Raw genomic sequence first — 15359 nt, 5'->3', positions numbered from 1 at the left:
TTTTTTATTTGCTGAATTTTCTAGGTATATTTTGAAGTTTTGAAAAATTGGAGTTTAATCAAATTCTACATTGTAGAAAAAGTTTTGATCCAAACGTGCAGAACTACCTTAAAACCTGTATATTCACAATATGCAAACAAATTAAGCCAAAAAAAAAGATGTCACATCCTTATGATATATGCTTAACAACACGGAGCTATATTTTGGACTACTTCACACGTAACCTTGAGTCACTTCTTATTAAACTAAACAAAATAGTCTAATAAATTAACACCTATAGATTTAAACTAAACAAGTGAATGAAGTATTGCCATGCAATACAAAGTCCCCTACTGGAAGGCACCTAGGTTTCTCTACTGCAGTATAACATAATTAACTGATATCTGTCAATGATGTTTGTTTGTTTTGAGTTTAACGCCGTTTTTCAACAGTATTTCAGTCATGTAACGGCGGGCAGTTAACCTAACCAGTCTTCCTGGATTCTGTACCAGTACAAACCTGTTCTCCGTAAGTAACTACCAACTTCCCCACATGAATCAGAGGTGGAGGACTAATGATTTCAGACACAATGTCGTTTATCAAATAGTCGCGGAGAACATACGCCCCGCCCGAGGATCAACCTCGCGACCCCGCGATCCGTAGTCCAACGCTCTACCTACTGAGCTAAGCGGGCGGGTTTGTCAATGATGTATATATAAATATGTAATATTGTACTACATTTTTGTAAATATACAATATGTTGTAATAAAACAGTTGGTTTAAAATTTGCATATATAAAAACCTACAGTTGTGTTCATATGGATTTTTTGGTTAATTATTAAAAAGTTATCATATAAGTTATTTATTGTAATAACAAAGGGAAATTAATCCTAAAAAATCTATTATAAGCCCACACAAAACACTTTACCAGGTAGAGATAGGTCAAATACACCTAAAAAATCGATGTTACATGCATGTTGTACCACAGAAAAGTGTTCTTGATTTTCCCTACGGCCAGTAATAAAAAAGTAACAATATAATCTATTTATAGTAAAAACAAAGGGACGTAATGCTAAGAACAAGGGTGCCTTATGGTGGTGTGCCAAGTTATATCAAAATCCCTCCATGCATGAAAAAGAAATGCTCCAGAAAAAGTCATTCTTAAATTTAACCTTTCACCTATAAGTATGACCTTGACCTTAGACCTAGGGACCTGGTTCTTGCGCATGACAATCCGTCTCATAGTGGTGAACATTTGTGCCATGTTACATCCATAAAGAAGAAATGCTCCGGACAAAGTCATTTTTGTATCTGACCTTTGGCCTCTAAGTGTGACGTTGACGTTAGACCTAAGGCCCAGGTTTTGCGCCTGACAAGTTGTCTCAACCAGGGGAATATTTGTGCCAAGTGATATTTAAATCCTGTCTTGCATGACAAAGTTATAGACCGGACTGGAGAAGAAATCCTATATATTGACATTTGATCTCAAAATGTGACCTTGACCTTTAAGCTAGGGTTATGGGTGCTGCGAATGACGCGTAGTCTCATCATGGGGAACATTTATGCCAAGTAATATTGTGTAATCCCTTGATAGATGACAGAGTTCTGGACTGGACAGGAAAAAACCCTATTGACGTTTTACCTCCAATTGTGATCTTGACCTTAAGGGGTCCGGGTTTTGCGCATGACATGTTGTATTATCATGGGGAACATGTGTGCTAAGTAATATTAAAATCCCTTCATGGATAGCAGAGTTATGGACCGGACAAAAAAGGGCCTGTTGACCTTTGACCCCGAATTGTGACCTTGACCTTTGAGCCAGGGATCCGAATTTTGCGCATGGCACGTCGTCTTATCATGAGGAACATTTGTGCCAAGTGCCAAATCCCTTAATGAATGTCAGAGTTATGGACCGGACACGAAACAGACCCTTTTCATGCCATCTTAACATTTGACTGCTAAGTGTGACCTTGACCTCTGACCTAGGGGGCATGACACATCGTCTTATTATGAGGTACATTTGTGCCAAGTAATATAAACATCCCTTCATGGATGGGAAAGTTATGGACCGGACAGAAAAAAGTGCTGTTGACATAAGACCTCCAAGTCTGACTTTGACCTTTGAGCTAGGGGTCCGGTTTTTAGCCATGACAAGTCGTCTCATCATGAGGAATATTTGTTCCAAGTAATATTAAAATTCCTTCATAGATGACAGAGTTATTGACCGGACACGAAATGCGGACGGACGGACGGACGGAATAATGGAATGACGGAAAAGCACATTCCTATAGTCCCCGAAACTGGCTTTCAGCCAGTAGGGGATAAATAAATCCGTTCGCCAAAGGAGGCGAAACAAAAAGAGATTAATTGATTTCAAACGTAGAAAATATTACTCAGTAATTAGCCTGTTTTAATAAAAAAATTAATAAAATAGTAGAATCGCCTAAATTACAATTGCATTGGTAAGCTGAGGACCAGCTATTGCAATATAACGCCCCAAAGAGATTCTTCCTAAATCGAATAATTGTTCCTTTTTTTCCGGGCTTAGGCCGGTTTTGATATCATCATTACTTCCTGTTTACATCTGGGATGAAGGTCATTTAACAGCTGAATAAGCTCTGCACATTTGATTAACCGGATGTGATGGTGTTACGTCATTTATCCGGAAAACGTAGAAAAAAATGATAAAAGGTAAGGGTAGATTTCCCAAAGCACAGAGCAACTAAACACAGCCATAGAGCCATGCACCGCAAAGTAGGCCCACAACAAAAAGAAGCTGTAACCGAAAAATATTGTAGACGGGTTGATTCAAAATTAAAACACAAGTACATTATAAATATATGCAAAATACAGAAAAAATGGGGGTGGGGTGGCAAGGGGTAGATTAAAGGATCGGATGTTGGGGGAAGGTGGAGCAAGGATGAATATTCAACGGGGAAAGTCACGTTCCTTAACCGCAGTATTCCTCGCTGATACGCACGTACAAAAGACAAACACACAAACGCACGCACGCTCGCACACACACACGCACTCACTAGTAAGAAAAAACAACACTGCGGGGCACCGCCCATAACAAACACGCACATATACATACACACATAAGCAAGAAAAAACACAGTCGGCCGGTGAACAAAATTATGGTGGGCACGATACTGGTAGTAACTTACATGTGGTAAAAGGAGAGAGGCAGCAAATGCAATGAAGCGTAAATGCAAGGGAAAGGGATGGAACTGGGCGATGGGGGTAATAGTGAGAAGAAAGAGAAAAGAAACGCTAACAACAAACAAGACAAACATACACAACACGAAGTACGAGACGGACAGAAAACAAGTTGAAAATAGGGCACCGCCTTGGAACGGTCAATAACCTATAACAAGGGAACCGTGGGATTTAAACGCGTTTATGCATGCCAACATCGCACTTACCTCATTTTCAACAATTAGAAAGACAGTGTAAACAAATGAATGAAGTATTACCATGCAATACAAAGTCCCCTACTCACTGCTACTGGAAGGCACCTAATTTTCTCTACTGCAGTATAATATAATGAACTGATATCTGGCAATATTAATGTATAAACGATATTGTACTATATACACAATATGTTATAACAAAACACTTGGATTAAAATTTGTATATATAAAAACCTACAGTTGTTTTCATATTTTTGGCCGATTATCAAAAAAGGTATCATGTAAGTTATTTATTGTAAAAACAAAGGGAGAAATTAATCTTAAAAAAAAAAATTCTATATAATATAAGTCCATGCAAAACTCTTTACAAGGTATAGATAGGTCAAAATACTCCACGGAAAACTGGTCTCGATTTTTTCCTACGGCATATAATAATTAAGTTACAATATAAGCTATTTATAGTAAAACAAAAGGACATAATTCTACAAACAAGGGTGCCTCATGGTGGTGAACATTTGTGCCAAGTTACATCAAAATCCCTCCATGCACGAAGAAGAAATGCTACGGACAAAGTCATTCTTGAATTTGACATTTGACCTCTAAGTGTGACCTTGACCTTAGACCTAGGGACCTGGTTCTTGTGCACAACAGTCCGTCTGATGGTAGTGAACATTTATGCCAAGTTACATCAAAATCCCTCCATGCATGAAGAAGAAATATTCCAGACAAAGTCATTCTTGTATCTGACATTTAGCCTCTATGTGTGACCTTGACCTTAGACCTAGGGACCAGGTTCTTGCGCATGACATTCCGTCTCATGGTGGTGAACATTTGTGCCAAGTAATATTAAAATCCCTTTAAGGATTGTTGAGTTACAGACTGGACAGAAAAAACAACAACCCCTTTTGGCCTTTGACTTCAAAATGTGACCTTGACCTTGCGGCTAAGGGCCCGGGTTTTGCGCATGACACATTGTCTTATCCAGGGGAATATTTGTGCGAAGTAGTATTAAAATCCTTTTATGCATGACAAAGTTATACACCGGACAGAAAAAAAAAGTCCCATTGACCTTTGATCTCCAACTGTGACCTTGACCTTTAAGCTAGGGTTCTGGATTTGCGCATGACACATCGTCTCATCATAGAAAAAAAAATGCCAAGTTATATTAAAATCCCTTGATGGATGATAGAGTTCTGGACCGGACAGGAAAAAAACATATTGATCTTTGACCTCCAATTGTGACCTTGATCTTTGAGCTAGGGGTCCGGATTTTGTGCATGATAAATTGTCTCATTATGGGGAACATTTGTGCCAGGTAATATTAAAATACCTTCATAGATGGCAGAGTTATGGACCGGACAGGAAAAAGGTCCTGTTGACATTTGACCTCTAACTGTGACCTTCACCTTTCAGTCAGGGCTCCGGGATATCCACATGACACGTCGTCTTATCATAAGAAACATTTGTACCAAGTGATATTAAAATCCCTTCATGAATGAGTTATGGACCGGACACGAAACAGACCCTGTTCATGCCATGTTAACATTTGACTGCCAAGTGTGACCTTGACCTTTGCGCTAGGGGTCTTAAAGTTGTGCATGACACATCGTCTTATTATGAGGTACATTTGTGCGAAGTAATATTAAAATCCTTTCATGAATGGCATAGTTATGGACCGGACAGGAAAAAAACCCTGTTGACATTTGACCTCCAATTGTGACCTTGACCTTTAAGCTAGGGGTCTGAGTTTTGCGCATGACACGTCGTCTAATCATGGGAAACATTTGTGCCAAGTAATATTAAAATCCCTTCATGGATGACAGAGTTATTGACCGGACACGAAATTGCGGACGGACGGATGGGAAAGGACGGACGGGCGGAATGACAGAATGACGGACGGAAAAGCGCATTCCTATAGTCCCCGAAACTGGTTTTCAACCAGTAGGGGACTAATAAAATCATCTCTTGCTGAGAAAGGCTCTAATTTTAGTGACAACATACCAGATCATATAAAGTTAAACATAAAAATAGGGTCAATTTAAGGTATAAGTTCACCAATTTACTCAACAACTTGTCTGAAGTCAGTAGCCTGGATTCAGCGAAAGGAAATAAAGGCAGTCTGTGAATGGCACTGTCACTGTCTTTCTAAAGTAAAGATACAATACTAAAACATCTTAAATAATTCAAAATAATGTCTTAAAATTGGCTTGAAATATGCGGTTCACTTTTATCAAGGCCAAATATCACAAAAACAAGCAAACGAACCTATAAATTTTATATCACCTCTTTATAGGCCATGTGTTTATTTTCGACTGTGAAAGGTTTCATTACAATTCTAAATCTATATTGTAGAAAAAAATTTATTTGCAAAAATGTTATGAAAGTTGCGAATTTCCCAATGACTTTCATTAAGAAAAGTTGCGTGAGGGCCACATTTTTCAAATCAGTCTAGCAAAAAATCTGGCGCGCGACCCTATCTTTTTTATTAGCTGAATTTTCTTTGAATACTCGGAAGTTTTGAAAAAATCAGTTTAATCAAATTCTACAATGTAGAAAAAACTTCGATCCGAACGTGCAGAACTACCTTAAAACTTTACATTTTGACTGAAGAATGAAAAAGTCCACAGGTTTCCGAATGGAATAGACAATATGAAATAAGGCACTGCCTCAATCGGGAATCCTTACAGTCCACCAGCTTGCCCGGAAATATGCAACTGTATCAATTTAAAGGTAGATTTTGGAATATAAAACAATACTGCCCATATATGTACTGATGTGAAAGACGTTGCGGTTCGGACAAGTTATGTGGACGCTTATTACTCACAAGGAAAACGCGTATTCTTCACAAAAAAACATCCGAAATCAGACGCTCTATGCACGTGCCGGAAGGACACATTTTTTTAATTCGATAGTATATCACATTCGGTATATATCACATGTTACCATAGAGGGATCGATCCCAATTTTCGTCGATTCCCTAATATTTTCTTAAGGGGTGTGCAGTGCTCCGAGCTGTATTATTAGACAGTATAATCTGTTGTAAGGCTCCTGTGGAAATAGCTTGTAAAACGTCATAAAGCTGAATCCCCGAGATCAATTCTGTCACTATGATACGGATAGATCTTTCGTAAATGATTAAACAGTCAACTCATCCCCAAGTCAACTCGTCCCTTAGTCAACAAAAAATGGTCATTTCGCAAGCCGCCCCCAACCCCCCCACACACATACACAAAACATCAATTTTCGACACCCTCTTTTTTAGTCTTAATTTAATTAAAAGAGGGCCATGATGGCCCTATATCGCTCACCTGAGTTTAATTGCTTACTTGAACATATTTTTTGCTGTAGCTTCCAAAAAAAAAAAACAACAACAAAAAAAACAAGAAAGTAGGCCAGGGCTAAGAACATTAAAGATGAGTATTGAAATCTTTATCGAAAGTTACTGATGTGGTCCAAATTTCTGTGTTGTTATGGTCGGTGTGCAAAACTGTACATGTCATCCAAATTTCAAGGCTATATCTAAAAACAAAACAAGAAAGTAGGTCAGTAGGTCAAGGTCATAGTCAAGTGACCCCTTGTTAGTTGAGGTCATCAGGTAATTATAATTATAATTAAACAATCTGTTATTATAATTATAATTAAACAATCTAGGAAATATAATCAGATAATTGTTTAAGTATTTTTTCTGATATAACTGATATACAAGTGACCCCGGGGCGGGGTCTCTTTTCACCCCAGGGGCATAATTTGAACAATCTTGTTAGGGAACCACTAGGAAATGCTACATACCAAATATCAAAGACTTAAACCTTGAACTTTCAGACAAGAAGAATTTTTTTCTTATTTAAGTCTATGTACTTGGGGCCCCCGAGACAGAGCCTCTTTTCACCTAGGGGCATAATTTGACCAATTATGGTAAAGAACCATTAGGCAATGCAACATACCAAATATCAAAGCATAGGCCTTGCAGTTTCAGACAAGAAGATTTTTAAAGTATTTTCCTATATAAACCTAAGTAGAACTTGGGACCCCCCTGGGTGGGGCCTCTTTTCACCTCAGGAGTATAATTTGAAATAATCTTAGTAAAGGACCACTAGGCAATGCAACGTATCAAATATCAAAAGCCTAGGCCTTGGAGTTTCAGAACAAAAGATTTTTAAAAAAAAAAATTCTATATAAGTCTATGTAAAACTTGGTACCCCCGGGACGGGGACTCTTTTCATCCCATGATTTCAATTTGAACAATTTTGGTAAGGGGCTATAAGGCAATGCTTTAGACAAAAATTCAAAAGCCTAGGTCTTGAGGTTTCAGGGCGGGGCCTCTTTCCACCCAAGAGGCATAATTCGAACAATCTTGATAGAGGACCACTATATGATGTCACATACCTAATATCAAAGCCCTATGCTCTGTGGTTTTTGACAAGAAGACTTTCTATTTTTTCCTATATAAGTCAATATAAACCAAGTGACCTCCGGGGCGGAGCCATATTTGACCGTGGGGGATAATTAGAAAAATCATGGTAGAGGACCACTAGATGATGTTACATACCAAATATCAAAGCCCTAGGCCCAGTGGTTTTGTGGACAAGAATATTTTCATGTGACCCTCCTCACTCGACCACCCCCCCCCCCACCCCCTCACACACACACCCAGGGCGGGGCCATATTTGACCCTAGGGGGATAATTTGAATAAACTTGGTAGTGGACCATTAGGTAATGCCAGATACCAAATATCAAAGCCCTAGCTACTGTGGTTTTTGGACAAGAAGATTTTTAAAGTGTTTCCTTTCGGTTGCCATGGCAACGAGAGTTCTGTATGGGATTTATTTTTTGACTAATTTTCAATAAGGATTATGCAAGGAACATTCCTGTGAAGTTTCATCAAAATTGTTGTTTAAACTAGGAGGTGACGACGGACAACGAACGACGGACAATCACTGACCACAAAAGCTTACCCTTGAGCACTTCGTGCTCATGTGAGCTAATGATGGTAATTATATGTGTTCTGTAAAATATGTTCTACGTAAAAAAACGAACTTTTTGCTTTAAAACTACTTTTTGTTTTGCTTTATATAAATATCCGATCGTATTGAAAATTTCAGAGTGCATGCACGTTTTAAGTTTGGAACTAATGCGACCGTGTATATTTTCAAAGATACTTCTCGCTGTAAATATATCTATAACCCGCGGTTTCCGAGATTTCTCTTTACAATTACATTTAACTAATAAAATAATTTGGCTAAAGTCAAATAGATGGGTTTCTGTCTTTAGAAATATAAGAGACTTTCTAAACGATAGATCATTTATCTTCTCCGTAACATGTGCGGCAGACGGTCAGGGAGCATCCAAAAAGCTACGCTTAAAATAATTAAGATTAATACCTCATGTGACAAATAATCTACAACAACAGTAATGCATATGCGTTGAAAATAAGTATTGTAATTTTAAAAATAAATGCTAAAATGTTGAGTGGGATGCACGGAAGATAATCTAGTTTGTTATCTTAAGACACTGATTCTGGTATGCAAGGTATGTGGCCTATGGCCTGCATATTGGCGGTAAGAGCCAATATACAAGACTGGACGATTGATAGACTTGCTTCTGTTTATCATAATAAGCTACTGTATAGCTACTGTGCAGTAAATAAATTGCAGGTGATATTTCTCACCTTTATAGCAAATCAGTTCTCAGCTTTATAACGAGTTTAGAAAGCTTGATTGAATTAGGGCTAAATAAACAACTTGATAAGATACAACAGTGTTTTTATCATATTTTTAATAAATCAAGTTTTCTAACAATTACATCTCATCATTGCTGTTTTTTATCAAAAATACAAAAAAATGTATTCAGGCACATAGCTTTAATTTAGAAATAATAAATTATGTGTATTTTGAACAATGATATATCTTTATTGCTGGATTTATTATATAAGAACATTATTTAGACAACACAAGGGGAATTATGCATTTTAATATATAAAATCCTTCTGTCCATATTCCTTTTTTATCCATTAACAAGGGTGCAGAATGTCACAATATACGCCCGTCACAGCAAATTTGTTTACACTAGCACCTGTATTTGCAAATGGAATTTTAATTTTCTAGTTGTTTACAATGTTGTTTTTTTTTAGAAATCATTGTAATTCTTTTATTTTTCTAAGTCCACAAAAAAAATCCTTACCAGGTAGAGATACCTTAAAATACACCCAAAATTTGAAAGTAACATCAATGTTGTACCACAGAAAAGTTGTCTTGGTTTTTCCCTACGGTCAATTATAAAAAAGTTACAATGTAAGTCATTTATAGTAACAACTAAGGGAAGTTAATCTTTAAAGAGAAAAAAAAAAAAAAAAAAAAATCGAAAAAAAAAAAATTACAAGTCCACACAAAAATCCTTACCAGGTAGAGATAGCTCAAAATACACCTCAGAATTGGATGTAACATGCATGTTGTACTACAGAAAAGTGGTCTCGATTTTTCCCTATGACTTGTAATGAAAAAGTTACAATATAAGCTATTTATAGTAACAGCAAAGGGAAGTAATTCAAAAGAAGGGACCAGTGCATGACACTCCGTCTCATGATGGTGTACAATTGTGCCAAGTTACATCAAAATCCCTCCATGCATGAAGAAGAAATGCTCCGGACAAAGTCATTCTTGTATCTGACCTTTGACCTTTAAGTGTGACCTTGACCTTAGACCGAGGGACCTGGTTCTTGCGCATGACACTCCGTCTCATGCTTGTGAACATTTGTGCCAAGTTGTATCAAAATCCCTCAATGCATGAAGAAGAAATGCTCCAGACAAAGTTTTCATTCTTGTATCCTTTGACCTCTAAGTGTGACCTTGACCTTACCCCTAGGGACCTGGTTCTTGCGCATGACACTCCGTCTCATGATGGTGAACAATTTTGCCAAGCTACATCAAAGTCCTTTCATGCATGAAGAAGATATGCTCCGGACAAAGTTTTCATTCTTGTATCCTTTGACCTCTAAGTGTGACCTTGACCTTAGACCTAGGAACCTGGTTCTTGCGCATGACACTCCCTCTCATTATGGTGAACAACTGTGCCAAGCTACATCAAAATCATTCCATGCATGAAGAAGATATGCTCCGGACAAAGTCATTCTTGAATTTTTCATTCTTGTATCCTTTGACCTCTAAGTGTGACCTTGACCTTAGACCTAGGGACCTGGTTTTTGCGCATGACACTCCGTCTCATGATGATGAACAATTGTGCCAACTTTCATCAAAATCCCTCCATACATGAAGAAAATATGCTCCGGACAAAGTCATTCTTGAATTTGACCTTTGACCTCTAAGTGTGACCTTGACCTTAGACCTAGGGACCTGGTTCTTGCGCATGACACTCCGTCTCATGATGGTGAACAACTGTGCCAAGTTTCATCAAAATCCCTCCATGCATGTAGAAGATATGCTCCGGACAAGGTCTCTGGACGCCGCCCACCCGCCCGCCCGCCCAACCGCCCATCCGCCCGCCAGGGGCGTTCCCATAATACGTCCCGTTTTTCAAACGGGCGTATAAAAATGCAACTGAACGCTTCTGTAAATAATTTCTAATAAAATCCAGCAATTATCTCTTTCTGGTTTTATTTTGTTACTTTTGATAAAAAGGTCATAACCATTGAATAAACAAACTTGTAATTTCTCTTTAAATAAATATTAAATTTTAAATAATTATTTTATTGTTGAGGAGTGAGAATTGCTTTGCTATAAGAGTTATAATTTAATTGGCCAGGAAATTATTCAAACATGACTGAGCAATCAAAATTAGTATATTATCAATTTTAATGATTTTGTGTACATTCTGAAAAAAGAAAAAAAAGAGAGCATTTCAATCAATAAAATGCAAAACACAGGAAATAACCAATTAAACTGTAGGCAATAAAATTTATGATTCTCTGACAATAATTAGGCTACATGTCAAGTCTACGGGGGTTTTATTGACCCTTATCAGAGTGGACCAGACAGGATCTTGTATATTGGGGATTAAAAAGTCTGGTATTTGGGGGGGGGGGGGGGTCACTTATATAGGAGATTTTCTTTGCCTTTAAGGACATTAAATGTTAAGTAGTATCCCCTTACCGCCAACTTCCGGAGTTCGTTCAGATTTATAGTGTCCAATTCTATTTATATTATCATTAAACAAAAATCTTTTAAAATGTTTTGAAGCTGAAAAAAACGCCGAGCGTTCGGATACAAATAATTAATTTCTTCTCTTATGTTGTACAATAATAATACATGAACTGTTGCCATTTTAATATTAATACCAAGCGCGTGCAAAAGAAATATATATAGTTTTCAGATACAACCTGGTATTTACACATTTGAATCATGCGAAAGAGCTAGCGGGTGTATATTATGCGGAATCCCGCTCACCGAACGAAGGAATTTTAATACAAGAAAGATATGATGAAATATTTTTTAAGTTGGACTAAATATTCGTTTAGATGAACAAAAAGCATTTTTTTTTTTTGTGTGGGTTTTTTGTTTTTGTTTTGTTTTTGATGATCATCCGTAAAAATGTATAATGCTAGCTTTTCTTCCAATTTAACAAGCAATTAAATATTATTTATGAAAATGTGACAATCTAACGTGGATAAATTTTCCGATTCATTTCTTTTTCTTCTTTCAAATACTAAATGAAATGGGGAAACAATTTGAAGAAGGTGTCTAACTGTTTCAATAAATATTGAACTTATTTAAACCCTTTCCATGCGTCTGAAAAATCCAACTCTAAAACAAGCAACAACTAGAAATGTCCACTACATGAGAAAGATCACAGGCATGGTACTGCTCACAAACTAAAAGAATGACCCTTGGTCCTATTTTCTGTGGTTGTGAAGTAATTATTGTTATTCTTTTGTTAAAATTCTAAGTCCACAAAAAACTCCTTACAAGGCGAAGGTACCTTAAAATACACCTACAATTTGAAAGTAACATCTATGTTGTACCACAGAAAAGTGGTCTTGAGTTTTCCCTACAATCAATTATAAAAAAGTTACAATATAAGGCCACACAAAAATCCTTACCAGGTAGAGATGCGTCAAAATACATCTCAGAATTGGATGTAACATGCATATAGTACTACAGAAAAATGGTCTTGAATTTTTACCTACGACCAGTAATAAAAAGCTACAATATAAGCTATTTATAGTAACATCAAAGGGAAGTTATTCTAAACTAGGGACCTGGTTCTTGCGCATGACATTCTGTCTCATGATGATGTACAATTGAGCCAAGTTGCATCAAAATCCCTCCATGCATGAAGAAGAAATGCTCAGGGCAAGGTCATTCTTGTATGTGACCTTTGGCTTCTAAGTTTGACCTTGACCTTAAACCTAGAGACTGATTGTTGCGCATGACACATTGTCTATCTATGCTTACTATTTGTCTTAAATTATTTTGAAATCGAACAATGCATGTCAAAGTTATGGACCGGACACGGAGACCACATTATCAGTATATATGTAGTGAAAATTGGCCAAGTTCAACCAAGGACTGTGACCTTGACCTTTAAGGTAGTGAAATGATTTTGCGCATGACACATTGTCTATCCATGCTTATCATTTGTGTGAACTTATTCTGAAACTGGACCATGCATGTCAAAGTTATGACCCGGACACCAACACCACCGTTTCCTGAACACACACACACACACACACGCACACGCACACATTCATACATACACACGCACAGGGGTAACACTATATGCCCTCTCCCCCTCACCATTTTATGGCGGGGGCATAAAAACCCCAAACGTTGTTTTATTTTAATTTTAATTTTCTTCTTAAACGAAGCGTTATTTAATTGTGTGTAACATGATTAGTCCAAAGCATTAAACAAAGGAATATACTTTGGTGGAGAGATTTTAACTGGTGATACTAGTACGTGGGGAAAAGGAAGTTTTCAATTGTTTAAGCTTTTTCATGAAATCTTAAAACAAATCTTTTTCAAAAAGAAAAAGCCAGCATTGTAGCATTGTTTCATCCGAACTACTGAATTGAACAGGGACATTTTTCACACATTAAACAAAAAATAAATCGGTTGAAACAGAGTTATATTAAAGAAAACAGTACAGATATGTCTCAAAGTCTGCCAGTTGCTAAATAAAGTTGAATTTAGATATTCATAAAGTGACCAGGTGTAAGATATTTTCTTTCATTATGTTTTCTGGACTCCATAAATCCAGAATTTTGACTATTTATTACTCTCTGATTTAATGTTTGAGAAACATCCTATTGACCTTTTTTTTTGACAAAACTAGATAAACACTGCAAGCCAGCTTGATAGTATTCCTGCATGAAGTTATTTAATTCTGCACGACTCGGAACATTTGCCGAACTTTAATGTTAATTACCTTAATAAATGATAAAGCAATTTTGCGTATTGCATTTTCAGGACATCATAAACCTAGAGTGGAAACACTCCATCGCTCATGCCTGGATAAAGCTTTTAAAAAACACACCGCAAGGCGGATTGACAATAGCCCCGCTTCAAGCTATTCAACCAAACTTGTAGCTATTTGGTGAATCCTGCTTTAATATTTAAGAAACATTCATAAAACTTAACAAAGAATATATCCTTACTAATTTAAAAAAAATATAACTTTGAATGGAAAAATGAAAAAAAAATATCAAAAAGTAATTTAAACAAAAAAGTAAGAATAAATTCTTACTCGTACTTAAAAAAAAAACATTCTATTTAAATGACTGGATGCTTATCTTATTTCAATTTATCTCTTTATCCGCTACCTTTTTTTTCTTTTATTTAAAAAAATCTTTGGCTGAACCTAACGGCCTCTTTGCTCTGAAAATATTGGTGAAATTCATATATAATTGATAACATTGCTGTCAAATCTATCTTCAATTTATACCTCAATTACCTTACAAAATTTTAGTATATATACATATCCTTTTTTTTTTTTCTTAAACGTATTTTAAAGTTAAGACAGAGACGTAAAACAAAATAAAAACATATTTTAATAACTGTCTACAATACGAACCCCTTCCAAGCGTCCGAAAATTCCAAATAACAAACAAACACCACTAGCACAGATAATAAGAATGTAGTTTGCTTCATCCCGATGTTGTTCCACTGTTTTCCGTATGTTGGTGAAAAAGTTTTAACAGAAACGAAATCACGACGGAATAAGCTCTGGGCGGAAGATTTGAACAAGTATTTATATCCCAGGACAAGGAAGTCATAACGGCTGTTTAGGGGAATGTTTTCGCATATCTGCAATCTAAACTAGCTGGCCTGCATTATTACCTCGCCCGGGTATATTGCGCAGCAAATTGAATAGATTCAAAATTGCATCTGCAAACACTTATTTACGCTACGTGTTTTTTGTTTCTCAAATTAAAATTCATATTTCAGTGACATAATATGAACTAATTTTGTGCAAGTATGAACGAGAACCTGGGTTATTTCGTCATTCGCTACGCTCACACGTTAAAGAAAATTACCCTATAATCAAAATCGCGGGAGGACGTGAGAAATTGTTAAAACATTTTCTAGCTTTAAAAAGCACTAGCCTCCAGATCGTACGACAATAAAAAAGAAAGAAAAAAAAAGAATTAGATATCAGGAAATTAATGCTACATTTCTTAATAATGCTTTAAAACTTAATTACTGACAGACTATATTACATTGACCATGTTTGTTATACTGCTCACTATATCATCAAACTCTGAATCTGTATTGCTAATAATGTCTTTAAGTTATGGTACCTTTTCAGAATTCCAATCAACTTTTCGTCTGTTCTGCTATTATTATCTCTCTCTTTACGTAAAAACCGTTGATAGAAAACTTAACCTGAATCGGAGCATGTGCGGAACATGTTTGAAAATAGATCATACGTTCATTATGCATGATCAAACTATTACCTCAGGCTGTTTTTTTTTTTTGTAAAGCTCCCAATGCTAGCATCATCCTCTATTCGGC

The 15359-nt window shown here is 36.5% G+C and overlaps 1 protein-coding gene across 1 annotated transcript in view; it reads right to left on the bottom strand.

Annotated features, from left to right (window-relative positions):
* Nucleotides 1-14582, bottom strand: part of LOC123564849 (uncharacterized) — a 40826-nt gene extending 26244 nt beyond the window's left edge. Inside the window, exon 1 of the mRNA XM_053537471.1 lies at nucleotides 14419-14582. Within this exon, the coding sequence (XP_053393446.1) occupies nucleotides 14419-14495 (77 nt within the window). The 5' untranslated portion in view covers nucleotides 14496-14582. The remainder of the gene's footprint in view (nucleotides 1-14418) is intronic.
* Nucleotides 14583-15359: the final 777 nt, after the last annotated feature.

This window comes from Mercenaria mercenaria, chromosome 2 (assembly GCF_021730395.1).
Source record: "Mercenaria mercenaria strain notata chromosome 2, MADL_Memer_1, whole genome shotgun sequence".
NCBI lineage: Eukaryota > Metazoa > Mollusca > Bivalvia > Venerida > Veneridae > Mercenaria > Mercenaria mercenaria.
This window is presented reverse-complemented; position numbering and strand designations above follow the sequence as displayed.